The 20,981-nt window shown below is 41.2% G+C and overlaps 1 protein-coding gene across 1 annotated transcript; it reads left to right on the forward strand.

Moving 5' to 3' along the window:
• Positions 1–1,452: 1,452 nt before the first annotated feature.
• LOC8040697 lies at positions 1,453–20,719 on the forward strand. Its single transcript, XM_029975303.4, has 5 exons — positions 1,453–1,573; positions 7,220–7,281; positions 7,531–7,620; positions 14,653–14,679; positions 20,294–20,719. The coding sequence occupies exons 1-5, from the start codon at positions 1,453–1,455 to the stop codon at positions 20,408–20,410; spliced, it is 417 nt and encodes a 138-aa protein (XP_029831163.4). The 3' UTR covers positions 20,411–20,719.
• The last annotated feature ends 262 nt before the right edge of the window (positions 20,720–20,981 follow it).

The following is a 20,981-nucleotide window of genomic DNA, read 5'->3' on the forward strand; positions in this document are numbered from 1 at the left end:
TTAAATTTTTATTTCCTTTAGTCACTGCACACTTTGAGCAAACTCGGACTCATAACACGATGCGAGGATGAGACGTGCTTCGTCCGTTTTCTCTGCAGAAGGCACGCGGACATTGTAAGTGACCTTGGGGGCATTACTTCTTTTCCCACCAGCTTAAGACGCGCAGGACGTGGCGAATTCCGAGTGCCTTATTTTTGCTCCTTTGCTACTCAGACCGAAACGTAGGCAGATAAAAACGCAGAAAAAAAAAAACGAATCTGGAAGCAAGAATCTTGAGCGTAATAATCGGCGCCCTGCGTTTCTTAAGCAGTTGAGTGTGTCGTGCATATTTCTTCGTGGGACAGTTTGCAAGCAGGATTCAAGAATGGATTTTTTTAAATGAACTAAGGAAATAAGAGTCCAAGGTGAATGTGAGCTGGTATAGAACGGGACCTGGACTTATTTCAACCCGAAGCTAGGGTCGAATAACAAAAGGTTTTTGAAAAGCTGGAGGGTTAGATTCTTGGAGTCTTCTATACAGGATAAAACATTCATTGCACCCACGTTCTCATGAAGCACGTCATTTCCAGGTCTGAACCTCTTTTAAGCCTCGTCGTTCGTCCAGCTCCTTCCGTAGACTGCAGTTCTTAGATTTCCCTTCTGTTTTTTCACGGAAGTAGACGTGCCAGATATTTCACAGCACGCCTTCTATGAGAGTCAGGTGCCCAGAAAATGTATCTGTAAAACTGTAGGCGCTATTTAGATTTACTGGATTCCCTTTTTTGGGGGGCTGACATTAATCTGTTTTAACATTTCGTATTTCAGGCCGAACAGTTTCACGCCATCCTCTCGGTAAGTGCAGGTTTTATGTTTTCTGATAGACTGAATTAGAACACATTTCAGGTTTACTAAACTGCTTTTATTTTCCAAACAAATGTTTGTAACGATGCTTACATGACAAGGTGTTAAGAGCAGTATATATTTTTTGAGTATTATGGTAGACATTCCTGTAATGCATACGTTTATATTAACTACGGGAGCAATTATACGTACCAATTTTCGGTGCGCATCCTTCAAAGAATACGTCTTATAGCTGAAGACTTTAAACAATTTAATTTTTGTTACTCTGTTCTCGTGTATTGGTTGTAACACACCGTTGTACTCGAAAGGTAAAAATATTTGTTTGAATTGCTGTTAAACTCTATGGCGCTAGAACATTTGCAATAGATCAAAAGCTTTTTTTTTTCGGTGATACCACGCTTATCAAGTCCAATAATCTTTACCTTATCCACGCTAACTAAAAAAACATTACACCCCCACGTACTCGATAAAAACATTGCAGCCCCACTGAAATATTTTGAATGTGCAGCGTAGTTTACATGAGTCGTTTTTATTATTTTGCTAGCTATATATGTATCAAAACTATTAACACTAACGTGCAGATTTTGATTGACTTCCAGGACAACGAGTACAATGCACTCGCACAACTCGTACAGCGTTGCCAGACGAAGTGGCATCCTATACTTGCTTGGATTCTGGACTTTTTCTTCTGAAGACGTCGCCCGAGAGCTGTCGTTATTCAAGGCATCATCATGTCTAAGCAGTTCAGAGTTATAGATATCAATCCTTCGTTTCTTTTAACGATTACAAATTTTCGACAAATTAAAAATAAAAGGTTCTGACGGATCTAGGTTTACGAAATGATGGAAGTAAATCAATTCCAGAGCGATCCCTGTTATATCCGTGTCGTGTTTTATTATCATAAACGCTTCACTCTGGTGGAAATGAAAATATAATTTCCGGAAGGAAAGGGTTTTGCCAATGAACACAAAAGACGCACTTCTGTTCATTTGTTTACTGGTTTAATTTTTAATACTGACATATATTGAAGAATAGCCAATCATCAAGAAAAAGACTAAACAGTTTTGAGGGCTAGCAAACAATTTGTGTAGCACACTAAATAGACGAAAAAATAAAATTGGTGTCACATTAGGCATCAATGTAAAGAAAACGGATGAGCGTGCATTTTGAGTAGCAATTACTGTATTTCTATTACAATTTTTTTGTATTTTATTGTTTGAATGACCCACTGGCAAAAATACCATAGAGCCACACGTGGTACTCCATGCTGTTTCAGACTAAACCAGTGACGCGAAACTCTTATTGCACATTTCAAAATTATCAGCTTCGGCGGTTTTTGACCGTTATTACCTTGTTTGCCTCTTCTGAATACCTAGATTTCTTTGCAATATTGGAATGCAAAAAAGATGTTAATTTAATGATCTGTCTCAGTTTTATAATTCGAATATGTTGGCTCTTTTATAAGTTCATTTAAGAATTACACGATAACACCTTATTAAATGACCTGGACTCGATTTCTACATTTGCGTGACAGGAAGGCCCAGAAGCGAGTTTTACATTTCTTAATACTAAATAAGAAAAATATATTTATACCTGTGGAAACGGTTAATTGTCACCTGAAGAGCGACTAAACAATCCCCTAGTCAATGCAGTCAAATACTCATGATTATTTATTAGGACCGGTGAGTTTGTACCGAAGTGATGTGCAAAATGCTACTGTCGACCTAATGTTCACATACTACCAAAAGATAGTTGTACCACAGTCCGGCGGGCAGATTAAAGGCCTTAAAGGCTCGCAATCTTGCGCACGGCGATAGGCGCTAATTCGTCGGTTCTTTAAAGGAGTCCGTTCCGAAGGCCTTTAATGTGACCGTCTGACCGGGATATTAGTTTCAAAGGCCCCACTCACTCACCTTCTATATTTTCTTCCTCTAGTTTTTTTTCTTTTTTTCTTGTAAAACGAACTATTTGGTTTTTAAATGGAAACTTGGTATATGTGTTGAAAAATCGCCCTGCTTCGGGGAAAGCCCTTGAGTTTTGGTTTTTAATGCGAAGCCATTAACTGTCCCCTTGAGCGCACCGGCAATATCAGCTTTAGAAGCTGGGGCCAAACGGCACCTTAATTTCTCGGTCCCAATGGAGCGGAGCCTGTTGTAGGTGGCAGCGATTTCGTAGATAGGCTCCCATTGACTCGCGCGCGTCATAGTTTCAAGGAACGAGGCTCCCATTGGCTGGCGTGCGTCATAGTTTCAAGAAACGCCACCCCATGGCGCTGCGGGCCCCGCGCCGGTAGAGTTCCCGTATAGGCTCCCTACGGCGCGCCGGCTTCGCGCCGGTAAAAAGAACACGGTGGCGCGCGCTCGGCCGCATCTGCTCCTCTCGACACCGAAGAACATGGCGTCGCCTCTACACACTAAAAAATGCCTGCAAGCCCACTTAGCCGCAAAACCCTCGAGGGCCAATCTCTGCGATCTACCAAATCAGCTCAGCGAATGATGAGGTGGAACATCCGTTTATACCTCAAAATTAGCGAAAATGATCCCTGGAGAGGGGGAACAAGAGGGACAAAGGACAAACACAAATCTCCAAACACAGCTAGGTGACTGGTGCGCGACCGAAAAAATCCGCCTGGTCCGGGTATCGAACCCGGGACCTCTCCATTACAGGTGGAGCGCCGGGACCTCTCCATTACAGGTGGAGCGCTCTAACCTGTAATGGAGAGGTCCCGGGTTCGATACCCGGACCAGGCGGATTTTTTCGGTCGCGCACCAGTCACCTAGCTGTGTTTGGAGATTTGTGTTTGTCCTTTGTCCCTCTTGTTCCCCCTCTCTAGGGATTATTTTCGTCATTCGTGTCCAGCTCGCTTGCACCTTTGCATTTAATTGCATTACAATCAAAATTAGGTCGGTGCTGTGGCATTTCGCAACGCAAAGCGTCATGGTTGAACTGCCTAATGCCACAGCGCAGATTTAATTTTGAGGTCTAAACAGATGTTCCACCTTATCGTTCGCTTAGCTGATTTCGTAGATCGCAGAGATTGGCTCTTTGAGTGTTTTGCGTGTAAGTAGACGCGTAGGCATTTTTAGAGTGTAGCATCTGCATCGTCGGCGGCCGCAACCGATCGGCAGTAGCGAAACCAGTCCGTCCACGCAAGTACACCGCAGACGAACTAAGAGAGCGGAATAACGCGGCACAACGAGCGAGGAGGCAGGCAGTGAAATCCGCCATTTTTGTCAAGTCTCCGAATACACGGCGGACGGAACGAGCAGCGGCGTAACGCGCTGGGAGACAGAGCAAGGCCTTTCGAAAGCGTGAAGCTCAAGCTGATCGCGATTCAAAGCGTCTCAGCGGAAAGAGGACGAGGCCCTTCGAAAACGCGAGGCGGAAGCATTACACCGCAGGCAGCATGTTTTCGCATTCACAACTCATAAGAAGTGCTGAGGTGTCCTCGGACGTTTTGTTTACAACTTCCAGCTACTTTCTTTTCTTCATTTTTATTTATCACGTGTCGGCACGTCTGTCTTTGCACACTTATTTATTGCACTTTCTTTCACGTTTTTTTCTGCAGGACCCACAACAGGAAGGGATAACCGAGCTGCTGCGCATGTGTTCGCTGCAAGATGAATCAACGCGCCTACGCAACTAGCAGCCATACATGTAGTGTATTATTGCATTCTTCTAGTGAAATAACTCTCCTAGTAAACTTTGTTGCCAGAATCCTTCTGGTCGTAATATATCTGAGGACGTATCCTCGAATTTCTCCTGTTAAATGAGCAGACGCGATTAAATACTGCAAGGTTTGAAAACAAAAATCATTCCAACGAAGGAAAATGCACACTCTCAATATCAAACCACTGGAACTTCACCTGACAGTCCTACTTTTCTGTAGTTCAATGCGCCACCTTAAAAAATGTGTCAATGGCTATGCTTGATTGCAAAATAATATTAAGTAACGTTGCAATATAATAAATAAAAAGCAAAAAAGTAAAATGGGTTTTGTTGCGTTCATTCGTAGTACGACCATAGGAGAGGCAAAGGTTTTCTATGATAAAGTTGCCGTCTTCCATGTAATCTGAACATTAGATTATCTCAAAATGTGATTTGTCAAACTGTCCAAGTAGCCCCCATGGTCCAAAGATTATACTCTGTACTAAAAAAAAAATCTAATGCAAATTTATTATTTTTAGAATCGCCGTCTGGGCTTTCTCTAAAATAACAGTCTGTATACCGGGTGTTTCAGTGAAAACCTTTAAAATGTCTGCAAATAGGGTAATTAAAAAAACCAAAAGCTATTTCCGAAAAAAAAACTGCCAGCCACGGACGACTTCAGAGATTAAAAAACCCATACTAATTAGCTAACTAATAAACTTCAAGTTAAATGTTCAATTTTTAAATTAGCGCAGTTTCTTGGCAAGTTTAGAAGTGTGGACAACCTGATCTCATCTTCGTTTTCAAAATGGAGACAGGACCTTCTGAGCCCTACAGTGATAGAAAATCTCATAACTTTTCTGCCGAGAGAGCTTGAGATTTTCTCGCGCTGCAAGGCTCAGCAAAATCTCTTCAGCGTTTGCTCAAACAATTTGAAGTAACCACAGTTTAGATTCAAGTGCTATAGCTTAAAATCCTGCTATGAAAACAACCTTATGGCATATTATAGTATGTTCGTAGTCTTTTGAGTCCAACGAAAGGATCTGATTCATTTTATAAATTGTTGAAGAAATAGTCTACAAAGAACAGGTACAACGCAGTAATGTCACGAATAAAAGTAGAAGATGATTGTGAACCAAAATAGATGTTTGGTGAGGCGAACTTGTGCCCGCAAGTAACAGAAATTGAAGCCGTACATCCTGCGACTGCAAAAAAAAGGCGATTGTGTGCCCCCGATATTGCTCCTTTGATACGTGCAACGTGTTCACGAGCATTGTAAGCAAAAACAGGTGATAACAACCCAAATAGAGCTGAAAATTTCCAGAAAAGCAACGATTGAAAAGAAATAACCTTTGCAGGCGGAGTTTAAACCTGGTACCTCCGCGTAGCAGACCTGTGGGGCTTCTAACTCTGTCACAAATGTAACTCTTTTGTTCATCTTACATACAGTCGCGGTAGAATATCTTTCGCCAGATTACCCAAGCACCAAAAGGAAAACTGGAATTGTATGTACTCGTGCTGCACGCGCTCGCACAATCAGCTTAATCGCTTTGAAGTAAATAATCAAAATAAGGTGGTAACCAGCGCATGTCTATGTTGTTTGTGTTTTTGCTTTGGAACCCAAGCTTTATCGGGTGACACGCCATCTTCTTTGTTTGTCTTCAGTTCGCGTTTCTTTTATCAGCGCAGTGGAAGCATGGGTTTTACTTCCATTGCATGTTTGACAATACTGAATATCTTACAAGGTGTCAGCACGTTAGGTCACGCGAAAGCTAGCAAAGATATTGGGTGCTGCTTACAGCAATCCTCTTCGCTCGGACTGGTGGGAGAGGTCCTCACCTGCTTTTTTTCTCGTGAAATATAAGCAAAAAAAGCCATTAAAGGCAGTGGCGTGAAACAGGAGAATCATTCGACTCGCGTTTTCCCCGACCAGCTTAGTGATGAGGTTCCTCGTGTCAACCTTCACATTGGCTGCCCTCATTGTTGTAGCTACATCTTATAGCTTCAAGTATTTGTGCTGTACGTAACTGGTTTAACCCTCGTTCTTTTCATTGTTAAAACGTTTTTTTGTGCACCCAGAAAATTAACGACACAGCTCGGTGAGCTCAACTGACGCACTGACGTAACGCTAGCTTTAACTGTAAGATGGAAACAATTTTTTAACCTAACATTATGAAAACTTTTTGTGTTTTTTTATAATGTAATTTATGTGTGAGTCTGACCACGTGAAGTAATATTATGTTAACGCTTTATTTATACAACTAAAGTTAGAGTCGCTAGGGATTTGTGCTCTCCACTCTGCGTTGTTTATTTGTTATATAATGAGAGAAGCGGGGATTGCTCTTTTGGGAAGGAGCACCCCGCAATTTTATGGTATCCTATATACAAACTAAGCCTTCGCACAGGAGGCGAAGAGTCCATCATTGCGATTCGCCCAAAAGTAGAAAGGTGGATGGCGAGGGACCCATTAAACTTTTACCCCTGGGCATGATTCATGTTCAGATTCAAATCACAACATCCAATATCCTGCTCAAGATCTAACATATATCACTGTTTTTAGTCAAAATGTTATACTTATGTTCTCATTTGTTCATCTTCTTCGGTAATAATAACAACAGTTTGTTAGAGTGGTGTGCGCTAAACGCGCGATACTTCTGTTGTGGACAGAGTTCCTTATTTTTGAGTATGTATGTACACTATTGTCAGCGTTCTCAAACATGCTATTTTCCAGACTGGCCCGAGTCGAGGCTCAGCGGTACTCTCAACTGCGTCCGGAAAAGGGCATTGGACGATGTAAATATGCTAATGTTTTAACAATTGACTAATCAAATTTGTCGGCATAGAAATGTTATATATATATATATATATATATATATATATATATATATAAATATATATATATATATATATATATTTGCGTATTTTAAAAGCAATGTCAGGTACTCAAAAATTGAAAGCTTCGAAGGAAATAATTTGACCCTTTCGGAACTTCTAGCTGCTGATAAGAACTCTGCCTGTCTATATCTCTATTTTTTTTTTCAGTTGAAACAAGGCTTGCTTAACCTCGAAGCGGAGACAGGATGTGATTCCGGCCTTTGCATTGTTCACAGCTTGTGTGAGAATCCAGGCTTGGTAAGTCATGTCCCCAGAAAATATCTAATTAAACAAATGAGTTTTTACACGTTTTTTTTTCGTTCTGAAGTGTGCAAACCATTTTGTAATAACGTCCCGGTCAAGAAATTGTGTTCCTCTCGTGTAATACTAAATCAAAGCTGCAAAATAATGTGTTTATTTTCATTTAAGCTCTACATGCACTGTCGGCAGCTTATGTTAAAAAGTCTTGGAGTGTAATGAATACAATTAAAACAAATTACTTCACTTTCTGACTTATATGGTACTGCTGCTTTCTATTGGTTGGCCATGATGGTTTGAGAAATGGTTCTCTGACAATGCAGGTCTATGTTAAGTTAGGTTTCTACCCAAGTCAGTGTTTTGATCATATAGACTCACTTCTGCTTGAGTTTGACAAAAGTATCAACCTGATCAAAGGCTCAAAGCGCCTGTACAATTTGCTACGCATTTTGTTAAATTAAATGTTTCTAAGAGCCCTATAATATAATTACATCGCTATACTTCTTGCTTAAATATTGGAGCAAACTCTCATTATTTTGGCAATATTATATAACTGACCATATTCGAAATATAGTTCCACTACAAACCTCTGGTCATGGATGTGGTCTTAGCCATAATAAACCCATATGTTTCATTAGCACTCTCTGTAAAAATTGAACACACATTACTTGTCCACACTCTCAAATTGTTTTTTTTTTACTACACCTCCAGTGATATCTCAGCTCTTGGTTTTCACTAACGATCTTATATTTTTTTTAACCATAAATTGGTGGTATTGAGAAAGATAAACTTTCCGAACAATCCTTAATATTAAATTACTGCAACTTTCGATTGACTAGAAATTCAATATCAAACCATAAATGAACTGTATTTTCCTAACTTCCTGAATGCTTTCAAAAAGAAAACATTCAATTTGTGCCAGTAAATTAGGCTCAATGTTGAGATATCTCCATTTGAATATTCACAGGCTGTGAATATTCAAAATCCATAAAAGGCAGTGGCGCGAAACAGGGGAATCATTCGACTCGCGTTTTCCCCGACCAGCTTAGGGAATAGGTTCCTCGTGTCAACCTTCACATTGGCTGCCCTCATTGTTGTACTCACGTCTTATGGCTTCAAGTATTTGTGCTGTACGTAACTGGTTAATTTCTCGTTCTTTTCATTGCGGAAACTTTTTTATGCATTCAGAAAATTAATGAAAGCTCGGGGAGCTCGAATGTCGCACTGACGTAACTCTAACTGTAAATGTAAGATGGAAACGATTTTTTAACCTAGGATTATGAAAACTTTTCGTGTCATTTTTATAACAAAAGTTATGTTTGAGTCGGACCACGTGAGTAATAATATGTTGACGTTTTGTTTATACACCTAAAGTTACAGTCGCTAGGGATTTGTGCTCTCCACTCTGCGTTGTTTATTTATTATATACTGAGAGAAGCGAGGATTGCTTTTTTGGAGGGCCTCTGAATATTCAAATGAAGAAATATCTCGACATTGAGCCTAATGTACTGACATAAATTGAATGTTTTCTAAAAAAAAAAAAAAGAGAGAGCGATCTTTAGTTGATAATATACATTTCTTTAAATTTCGCAAGCACCGAGGAGAATGCTAGGAACCTATGCACACCGGGCCGTATGCGCTCGTCCTCTCCGTGTAAAAAGTTCGAGGTAAATACAAAAATAAAGCGTTCACAATCGCACGTGCTGCAGACGCTAGCACGTGCAGCCCGTATAACTATGTGCTCGTAGATTGCAGTTGGATCTTGGACAATTTATCAAAATGTCTATACACTAACTCAACTCTGTTACGTCACGCCGCGCTGCTGGCGCTTCCGGCGAATTTCCGGTCTCGTGGTGCGGGCGGGATTCGCCATGCGGGCCGGGCACTGCAGTGTTGTTTTGAAAGAAACCAGGCTTAAACCTACCTTCTCGTCAAATCGCTGCGACTGGGGCTGCACCAAAAGAGCGAGGAAAGGTGTCAAAATAGTTTTCTCATGTTTGTGCTTACTCGGTTTGTCCAAGAACGTGGATAGGTACCGTGAAAAGGCAGAGCCAAACGCCATCAGACCACAATTGCGTGTGCGGGAAGCACTGAGTCAGATTCGCTGAGATTTGTGATCGTGTAATTTATTTCTTTTGTTTTAACGTGAACGCGGGAATACCGTGAAGTTGTTGGGACCGCCCGTGGACCACATTCAGTGCGTCTTCCCGTTCAAACGACCGTCTGATAATTTAAACTTTCGCCTGCTCGTTCGATCGACAACGGCTCGTAGACCACACTTTGACGCGGTAATTGCAATAAGAATTGTAATTGCGGGCCTCAAAGGTTTTAAAATTTGAAGGTTTTTTGGGCTAATTAGGCTTGATGAAAACAGCACATACAAGGAGATGTCGATGATTCTTACCGGTGACCACCACCTGCTTGTTATGCCTGATTCACATGGTCCGATTCTGCTTGTGATTTTTAGTATCGCCGTCGAGCATCGCTGCTACTGTCCGCGCTTCTTTTGCCCCCAGAGCGATGTCGTCATTGAAAATGCCAAGCAGAATCTCATTATGTGAATCAGGCTTTAACGCCCATTCTGCGGCGCCCACGCGAAATGGATCGTCGCTCGTCACGTAATTCACGCGAAGTTTTGGGTGTAACACGCCTTTTTAATCTCGCGGAGGCCACTAAATTAGTCAGACATGTCAGGAACCCGTGAAATCAACAATTCCAACCCGAAATAGAGCACGGGGGCTTACGCCGTCGCCGACAACATCGCATTCCTATGGTTTGTTGATGGGACAGGGGGCGCTTCTTGTCCACGCTCCATCACGCTTGAGCAACGACGGAGGCGTCCACTAGGGGCGCTCCGATTCGTTTAGAAACAGTAGTTGCTATATTGTAAACAATGTTAATTCCTACTCTAGTTTGTTTTACTTCAAGCGTCCCTCAGGGAAGCGCATTAGTGCCTTTATTATGTTTTCTTCCGTTAGCGACCTGTTATTATACGTTTTATGAGCGGCTTGATAATTTTTAGGACTGTTATATTAAACGTGAGACTACTAATAACTCAGGCGTTGTGTTTTTGTTTTTGATATCTTATTGCAAGCAATAGCATATGATGTTTTAGAAAAATGTATAACGATAGGAACGTCTCGTTGTTATGCTTCACCTTTCGCATACTATCTTACTGACGTTACTTTTTATTGTGCGGCTTGCCAGTAGTAGTGTAGTGTCCAGATTACTTGTAACCTTTTCTAGCGATCCCCCATTTATCGCATTATTGCCAATAGGCAATTCAATGGTATGTTAAATAAGGCTTTCTAGACTCCGTCTTTTGTGAGGTGACTTTCAGCAATGTTCTTAGTTTTCTGCAAATTATACATTACGTAGCTGCAATCTGGGATAGTGGCCAGGTGAGACTCCCTTTTAACCTCCAGTCATTATAAAATCGTGGAGCTGGATTCATGAATAAATCGGTTTTTACATCATTTTTTTTTTCGCACGATAAATTGTATTATCAATTTACAATTTAAAAAAAAAACGGTAACATTAAGCTTAATCTAAAAAAATAAAACGATTTTCTCATCTTTCTATATTTCTTCGTAGACCACTCGATACTTCAAGCCTGGCGTACCTTATTGAATTGTTTACTGTCGACCTATGGTGCGACTTTCATTCCTAGAACATCAAGAGGCTGGAAAAACCTTCTTGCATAATTAGGATAAACATCTAGTTAGACTCCCTGAAATACTGTACTTTACTAATAATGTTTTTGAAGGCTTACGCGACGCACTAACTCAACTTTATGTGTTTTTGTTGCATTAAGGTGTCTTTTGTCATCTGTAACTCATTCAGCATTTGAGGGCATTGAAAAAAAGTGATAAATACTTGCATCCATATATAGCAAGCCAATAGGCAAACCACAGATGACTAAATGAGCAGTAAATAAATAAATATCATGCAAGTAAACAAAAAGAAATCAACACAAATAAATAAATATTAAGTTAATAAATGAATTCATAAAATAAGCGAACAAATTAACAAATAAATAACTCTATATATAAGTAGCTCAGTAATATATTTATAAATAAATGAATAAATAGTTTTAAAAAGAAAACTTTCACATCGCTCTTGTTCATTGAAATACGTATCAAGAACGAAGCGAAGAAAAAATACAAGATATTAACAAGTGGTTACAAATAACAGTTGAAATTTATGGCATGCAATTATATTTTGACATACAAAGACGCTGATATCAATGACATTACTAAGTCTATTATAAGAGTTCCACAAGACAACAGCTAGCTCATTGACGTGTTTGGAAATAGCCGGAGTGCGCAGTTACAGAGTTACAAATAGCAATTGTTACTTCACTTCAGATGAATAAAACTGAAAACAAAATGGTTCTAGCGGGTGCTGTGCCGTGTCTGTTTATGAAATAATGGCAGTAGAGGAAAGTCGAAACAATCCTTGTTTTAACTGTTTCGCGTTGTAAATTTGTGAAAAAAAGCTTTTGAATTAAAGGGCCCCTGAAATGAAAAAGAAAGTGTTTTAAAAACAGTCTGGTTGAGACACGCCTGTCAAAAAAATAAATTTTACGCGAAAAAAAAAATTTTTTTAGAGCAATATTGACTGCGCCAGACGCCTCCTTTCCACCTTTCTCTCTCTCGCCACTTCGGGCGCGTGGACCGGTAGTCTCCGCCTCTTCGTAGTGGATCGGCTTGGCTGCGCCCCGCACGAGAGCCATTGCTACTTCCTGGACGTGTTCCAAAATTTACTCGATCTTACCCCAGGGTAAGGGTTTTGTACCCTTGGCGTTCTAAAACCTACCCGCGTACAGCGTTTTTCAATCTGTGCTGTCACGTGATACGATCCGCCGGAGAAACTCGGATCCATTTGAAGATTTGGAACACAGCCCCTGGCCGGCTGTGTCTGCCGGTCGCACGACGTACCGCGTCGTATCGTGCACGTACCGTGGTCACCGTGGTGCCGTGGTCGTACACACAGTACATAGTCGTCGCGGTGGACCCCGACCTGAAGCGTCGGTTGCTTCAACGCTGCTAGCAGCTGGGCCTTCGCCGTTACGAGGACACACCTCGCCAGCCGGGAGGCGTCCGCTCCGATCGCCGCGAGACAACCGCTCGGGAGGCACCCGCATCGCTGAGGCGAAGCGGGTGCCTCGACGAGTTCGTCCGAGCCGCACGATCCTTCAAGCCGCCGCGAGGACACGCAGTGGTAACTGTTTTTTTATTAAACGTTGAGTGCGGTGCCGCGTGCCTCACTAAACTCCTTTCACGGGAACCGACATCTAAACAAAAATTGGCACTGACGCGCGCCAGAAAACAAACAAAAGATGGGGTAAACGGGACACACGAATCGCGCAAAGAGCAGAAAAACCGAAACCTGTCACCCCGCGCCACTTACTAAGTACTTACGATGACTGACTAACTAACACAAGCAACAAGCCCTCTTCAGAACGCGAGACGCGAAGACGGCGACCATGACAGAAAACAAAATGGCGAAGCTTTTGTTTGTTGTTTTGTTGTAGTATCCGAACAGAAGTTACGATTTTGTAAAACGTTTGTAAACAATTGCGACATTCATTCGATGGATTGTTTCTTAAACCTAAAAATATGTAATTCAAAAGGCGATTTCAAGAGATCACGAAGATTTTATAACCAACATCTAAGCTGTCACTCATTCTATTGGCCAATGAGAAGCCGATTTGAATGACCATGGTTACCAATGAGAAGCCGAGCTGAATGACCTGGAATTTGCGCGCAAATTTTCAAATAAATCTCTCGCCGTCAATATTGCTCTAAAAAATTTTTTTTTCGCGTAAAATTCATTTTTCGACACGCGTGTCCCAACCAGACTGTTTTAAAAAAAACTTTTTTTTTTCTTTTCAGGGGCCCTTTAAGAACGAAGTGTGAACGTATAAAGTTTTTGCACTTAATTTTTCATGGTTTAATTTGCATAAAAAATTTATTTACATTGATACACGCATTGGTGAATCCATAAGGCACCGTCATTCTATGTACTATACATAAGTGGGCCGTCTGTTAGAAACGATTGCTTCAAGTATAGTTTCTTTCCTAGAACGATTACGGAGTGGAATGCTCTGCCAAGTGGCACTGTTACCCGAACCTCAGTTAAGAGTTTGTTAGAAACGTCGAGAGCATAGTACTTTGTCACACGTCGTAAGTGTTCATTAATCATGATGCTTATCTGGTGTTCTACTCCCACCCTCAGAGTCCATTCCCATCATTTGTTTTATTTGTTATGTTGGCGTAAATTTGTATAGGCACTTGAGCACTTCGAATGCTCTGTCATAACCTGTCTAGTCAGCTAGTCATACACTAGCAGCATTTTTTTTCCTCGTGTTTTTTGTCGCAGCACGTATTAGTATTCTCTGCGGCCGTTCTTATTTTTTTTCTCTTTTTTTTTCTTCGTTGTTTATTGTTTTGTGCATGTATGCGATTTACCGCTGTGTATTACCCACTACTCTAAAACCCCTGTCTAGGGCTGACGGTATCAATAAATAAATACATAAATGATAATGAACATGTCAAAATTTAGGTTTTCATTTTCGCATGGAAAGCGTTTTTGATCGCGAAATATATAACAACTTTTTTATTTTTAATGCTGGAACTCTACAAACATTGCCCAAGAACCCACTAACTCCAAGGAAGAAATTTACTTTTGATGTTTAACAAGCAATTCCAAACGTGCATTATTTCGCAAGAATATCAATGAAGTGAATGCAAGGGTTCAAGCGAACTGGTTCAGATTGAACATGACATAAACCCCGAAACTGCGGGCAAAACTCGACACGAACACCAAAAGGTCTCGAGAATTTTCGGTGTTCGTGTCGATTTTTGTTTGCGGTCTCGGTGATTATGTCCTGTTCATTATCAAATGCATTATTTTGAGAACGCGAATGCACTCTAGGTTTCGTAACAGCCACCAACAAAAAGCCTATAAAGATATGCAATTGTCCATTGTGTCCCAAGCTAAATGCGTGACACTTATCCTCTCTTTCAGGATGAGGGGCTTCGGAAATTTTTGACTGTAAGTAATTTGTTTGGCACTTCTGGATAACACAATTTTGTTAATGGCTTTGACTCAATTTGCTTACATTTCTGTGATATAAGTACGTGTTGACCTAACACCAGTCTCAGATACTAAGTACAAAACTTGAAAGTATAAAACAGAGAGGACGAGGACGGGAACAGGACATCTTTCATTTAGCAACAACATAGAATGGCACAACGATAAAACCGCCCCCCAAGGGTCTCTACGTTCTCAAAGAGGGAAAGGAAATACTAGTTATAAAGGAAAGGGAATACACTAAAAGAAAAGTTTAAAAAGCGCATCAGTAATCTAGTTATTTTCGATTACTTAGAATTAACCTTGGTCATTGTCAGTGATAATGCGGAATTATTCTTGTTTGCAGTCCAAAAAGGGAATTGTACTATAAATATAAAAGTTAAAAAGCTGTAGCGTCACGACGAGGTGTCAATATTCTAGTCATCTCTGGTGTTAAGAATTCAACCTCTGTCTTTGTCAATAATAATGAAGGTGCAGAAATGTTGTTGTTAACAGTCCCCATGGCAAATGACTCGATGATTTCTCTCCCAAATCTGTTATTGTGCCCGCCCAGTATATTAGTATTAGAAAAATGAGGTGTACAGTCATCGCATGTGCGGCTGTGAACGACAATGGGGTGATACGACTCAGTTGAAGCCTTTGATGCTTCCAAGTTATGTTCTCTGAGTCGGTGGTTGACGCATCTCCCAGTCTGTCCAATGTACTGACTGCCACAGCTTAGTGGAATTGAATAAACCTTCTTTTCTTCGCATTCTACGAACTTTTTTGCATGTTTTACATTGCACCCTCGGGGACTGTCGCTCCCATTAACCTTTTTGCACATCTGTTTGAGGCGCATACGACAAGAAAAAACCACCCTCGTGTCAAACTTGGACGCGATAGACCTTAAACGGTGCGCGGAATTGTGCATGTAGGGAATCACAGCGAAACGACCTTTCTTTTTTGAAACAACTGGCGGAAGTTGTGGTTTGATAATGAACCTCTCAAGGGTGGAGCGAAGTAGGTCAGCAGGAAAGCCTGCTTTTTCTAACCTCTGCTGCTGCAACTTAAGGCTACTTTCCGAGAAATGCTTGCACGACTTGGAGAATGAGGACTTGAAAAGTGACCTTACTATTCCATGCTTAACGGACTTGGAGTGAGCACTGGTGAAAGGGAGGACTGGCTTCTCCGACCTCTGCTGGAAGGCCCAACAAACACCTGAGGAATGAGGATGCAATCGCAAATCCAGAAATTGTAATCCTTCCACTGAAGGATTTTCCCGGGTAAAAGTAAGCCCTGCCGCACAGTCTTTGAAAACTTCAAAGATGCTGTCAGCGGACGCAGCGTCTGGATAAATGACCAAGTAATCGTCAACATACCTAAAAACTAGGCAACCCTGGAAGGACTTTTTCAACTGATCGTTGATAGCCCTGTCAACAAAGAGAAGAAATATTTCACTAAGGACAGGTGCAAGGCAAGAGCCTATACAAACTCCCTTCTTTTGTCTGTAAATATTTCCTTCGTATTCTACCAAAGTGGACTGTAAATAAATATCTATCAGGTCGATGAAGCCCTCAACCGAAACACCGGAGGAATTTTGAAAGTCGCAAATTCCGTGTTCATGGATTGCATTAGTCACAGAATCTAAGATGAGTTTTGGTTCTAGGCTGTAATACATATCTTCAATGTCGAAAGACATAACTGAGTGCGGGATGGAACAAAAATGAAGCGAATCGAAGCGGGGGATTATTTCAAGGGAGTTTTGGACTCTGAAAGGCTGAGGGAGGATGATATTAGACAAATGTTTTTGTAGATAACGACCCAGAGGCTTTTGCCAACACCCAATTTCTGAAATTATGCTCCTGAAGGGAACTCCATACTTGTGAGTCTTTGCAGTAAAGAAAACAGACAAATACTGTTTGGCAGGACTACCAATGACGTTCTTAAGAGAGGTTAAGTTCAAGGAGGAACAAAGTTCCTTTGCCCTCGAACGCAGTCTACCCGAAGGCCTAGTTTTTAAGGGCTCAAAATTCTTTGACAAGGCATCAAGAACCTTATCATTAAAAGCACTTTCCTCCAAAATTACAAAAACACCCGTTTTGTCCGATTCAAGTAATTTTAGGTGTTCTTGGCGAAGCTCTTGCACAGCCGCACGTAGTGGAAGCCTGCTTGGCCGAGGGGGTGGATGGTGACACACTGCACGCACTGCCGAGCCCAGAAAGTCTTGCCGTTGATGTTCAGGTATAGACGACGCTACTTGATGCACAGAGGCTAGCTGGTCTACCTTCAACGAAGGAAGATCTGGAGCAAACTTTGGTCCCCTCGACAGCAGATCCATTGTGGCAGCGGAGAGCTTTTTTGTAGAAACCATCACGGGAGGTTCAAACTTGGTGGTCTTTACCTGTAGACACGAGGTGTTGACTTCCTTGAGCAGTTTATTCCACGATGCTTGAAGAAGACTGGCAGCAGCATCCATGATGAATTTGTACTCCATTCGGGCGCTGAATCCTTGTCCGAAAAGTTTCTCCATTTGGGAGGGAAGCACTCTTCCCATCACGTGAAGTTCATGAGAAATTTCTTTTCTCGTAATCTGCATCACTCGGTAGCATGAAGCCCAGTTGTTGCAGCGGAACCCAAATGCCAGCTCTACACAGGGATGAGGCAAATCCTTGCGAAGGTAGAGGCCCAGTGAACGCAGTCGGAGACGAAGTTGGGTCATCTTTGAAATGAAGATGGCAGCTTCCAGAAAGGACACCGGATTGAAGACCGAAGACACGCAGTTGGGGTTTGGACGAAACATGGCTCGAAAAACTTTGTCGGTTACAGTTGAAAACGAGCGTGTTGGTTAATAGATACAAAACTTGAAAGTATAAAACAGAGAGGACGAGGACGGGAACAGGACATCTTTCATTTAGCAACAACATAGAATGGCACAACGATAAAACGATTTTGTAATTTTGGAGGAAAGTGCTTTTAATGATAAGGTTCTTGATGCCTTGTCAAAGAATTTTGAGCCCTTAAAAACTAGGCCTTCGGGTAGACTGCGTTCGAGGGCAAAGGAACTTTGTTCCTCCTTGAACTTAACCTCTCTTAAGAACGTCATTGGTAGTCCTGCCAAACAGTATTTGTCTGTTTTCTTTACTGCAAAGACTCACAAGTATGGAGTTCCCTTCAGGAGCATAATTTCAGAAATTGGGTGTTGGCAAAAGCCTCTGGGTCGTTATCTACAAAAACATTTGTCTAATATCATCCTCCCTCAGCCTTTCAGAGTCCAAAACTCCCTTGAAATAATCCCCCGCTTCGATTCGCTTCATTTTTGTTCCATCCCGCACTCAGTTATGTCTTTCGACATTGAAGATATGTATTACAGCCTAGAACCAAAACTCATCTTAGATTCTGTGACTAATGCAATCCATGAACACGGAATTTGCGACTTTCAAAATTCCTCCGGTGTTTCGGTTGAGGGCTTCATCGACCTGATAGATATTTATTTACAGTCCACTTTGGTAGAATACGAAGGAAATATTTACAGACAAAAGAAGGGAGTTTGTATAGGCTCTTGCCTTGCACCTGTCCTTAGTGAAATATTTCTTCTCTTTGTTGACAGGGCTATCAACGATCAGTTGAAAAAGTCCTTCCAGGGTTGCCTAGTTTTTAGGTATGTTGACGATTACTTGGTCATTTATCCAGACGCTGCGTCCGCTGACAGCATCTTTGAAGTTTTCAAAGACTGTGCGGCAGGGCTTACTTTTACCCGGGAAAATCCTTCAGTGGAAGGATTACAATTTCTGGATTTGCGATTGCATCCTCATTCCTCAGGTGTTTGTTGGGCCTTCCAGCAGAGGTCGGAGAAGCCAGTCCTCCCTTTCACCAGTGCTCACTCCAAGTCCGTTAAGCATGGAATAGTAAGGTCACTTTTCAAGTCCTCATTCTCCAAGTCGTGCAAGCATTTCTCGGAAAGTAGCCTTAAGTTGCAGCAGCAGAGGTTAGAAAAAGCAGGCTTTCCTGCTGACCTACTTCGCTCCACCCTTGAGAGGTTCATTATCAAACCACAACTTCCGCCAGTTGTTTCAAAAAAGAAAGGTCGTTTCGCTGTGATTCCCTACATGCACAATTCCGCGCACCGTTTAAGGTCTATCGCGTCCAAGTTTGACACGAGGGTGGTTTTTTCTTGTCGTATGCGCCTCAAACAGATGTGCAAAAAGGTTAATGGGAGCGACAGTCCCCGAGGGTGCAATGTAAAACATGCAAAAAAAGTTCGTAGAATGCGAAGAAAAGAAGGTTTATTCAATTCCACTAAGCTGTGGCAGTCAGTACATTGGACAGACTGGGAGATGCGTCAACCACCGACTCAGAGAACATAACTTGGAAGCATCAAAGGCTTCAACTGAGTCGTATCACCCCATTGTCGTTCACAGCCGCACATGCGATGACTGTACACCTCATTTTTCTAATACTAATATACTGGGCGGGCACAATAACAGATTTGGGAGAGAAATCATCGAGTCATTTGCCATGGGGACTGTTAACAACAACATTTCTGCACCTTCATTATTATTGACAAAGACAGAGGTCGAATTCTTAACACCAGAGATGACTAGAATATTGACACCTCGTCGTGACGCTACAGCTTTTTAACTTTTATATTTATAGTACAATTCCCTTTTTGGACTGCAAACAAGAATAATTCCGCATTATCACTGACAATGACCAAGGTTAATTCTAAGTAATCGAAAATAACTAGATTACTGATGCGCTTTTTAAACTTTTCTTTTAGTGTATTCCCTTTCCTTTATAACTAGTATTTCCTTTCCCTCTTTGAGAACGTAGAGACCCTTGGGGGGCGGTTTTATCGTTGTGCCATTCTATGTTGTTGCTAAATGAAAGATGTCCTGTTCCCGTCCTCGTCCTCTCTGTTTTATACTTTCAAGTTTTGTATCTATTAACCAACACGCTCGTTTTCAACTGTAAGATACTAAGCATTTGAAGATATTGGCTCTAATTTACTTTGATTAGAAAATTAAACGGCAATGCTTCGAAGAGTAGCGTTACTTTTTACCTTTATAGTGAACCGGCAAAATGTAGTTTTATATATTAGATTAAAAGTTTAATGATTGATTGAAGAGAGACCAGGCAATCACCTACTAGTTAGCATGCTGCCATTGAATAACGCACGGCTTGTTGTTGTGTTTTCTTCTTTTTTATAATGCTGTTAATCTCTTACGCTCTGTTAAGGACTGAATCAGAAACGATATCACACAGGCACCACTTGAAGACCGATAATTTTTTTTATCGAATATACTCTCTGAATGGTATTGTCATTCATTTTTTTTTTTTTGCATCCGAACATAGCCAAGTTAGTCTGAAGATCCTCATTTCGCTAAACTTTTTTTTTGCTGCCTCTTTTTATGTTGAGTTATTCAATTTTTTTAATGAATACTTAGGATATGACAAATTGAAAGTCTACCATATTTTGCTTAAATCACTCGCCCACTTTGACAAATACGGTTGCTTCCACTTTAATTTTTACTGTTTACGTGTATTCAAGTTTGTCCTTGAACAATCATTCATTAGAATTTCTTCCTACTTTTCACAGGACACACAGCACGAAGAGATAACCGAGCTGCTGCATATGTGTTCACCGCAAGATCAATCATCGCGGCCACACATCGAGCAGTCAAATATGCAGTGGATTTTGGCATTCTTCCAATGAAAAGACCAATTCACGGAAATTCGTTGCAAGAAGTTTACTCTGCAATAGCTAAAGCCGTGTCCAAATATTTTCGTGCTGAAATAAACAGCGATTGGTAAATGAATAAAGGTTGAAGAACACATATCACTCTAAGGAAGGAAAATTCACGATCCCAACTTCGCACCACCAAAATTTAATGCAACTTTTCTTCCACTCTTCTTTATTTTCAGGCGAAACCTTTAAAATGTTTCTATGGAAATGGTAGATTTAAAAAAAAAATATCCGAGTAAAGCTTTAATATGCTAAATAAAGGAAGCAAACAAGTGAAAATGGGTTGAGTTGTGATCATTCCTAGAGCGCCGAGGAGAGGCAGAGGTTCGCAACGAAGTCGCATTTGTCCAAAAAATCAGAAGATTCGAATACATTCAAACGTGTTTGGCCCGTTCCAAAAGCAGCCTAGACCCCCGCCTCTTCTCATTCCAATGGTGTGTTTGCCGTAATATGTATACGTCATTATTAAATTAACTGCGAGCTCACTGCGTATATTATTTACCGTTTCTTTTCTAACGTTTATTGGCAGACACGCCCTGAA

The sequence above is a fragment of the Ixodes scapularis genome, unplaced genomic scaffold, assembly GCF_016920785.2.
Source record: "Ixodes scapularis isolate PalLabHiFi unplaced genomic scaffold, ASM1692078v2 PGA_scaffold3__209_contigs__length_174095766, whole genome shotgun sequence".
Lineage (NCBI taxonomy): Eukaryota > Metazoa > Arthropoda > Arachnida > Ixodida > Ixodidae > Ixodes > Ixodes scapularis.

Coding starts and splice junctions, on each gene's coding strand:
- LOC8040697 (XM_029975303.4), top strand. CDS start 1,453: ATGCACTCGCACAACTCGTACAGCGTTGCCAGACGAAGTGGCATCCTA. Junction 1,574..7,219: donor GTTATTCAAGGCATCATCAT/GTCTAAGCAGTT, acceptor GCTATTTTCCAG/ACTGGCCCGAGTCGAGGCTC. Junction 7,282..7,530: donor GGAAAAGGGCATTGGACGAT/GTAAATATGCTA, acceptor TTTTTTTTTCAG/TTGAAACAAGGCTTGCTTAA.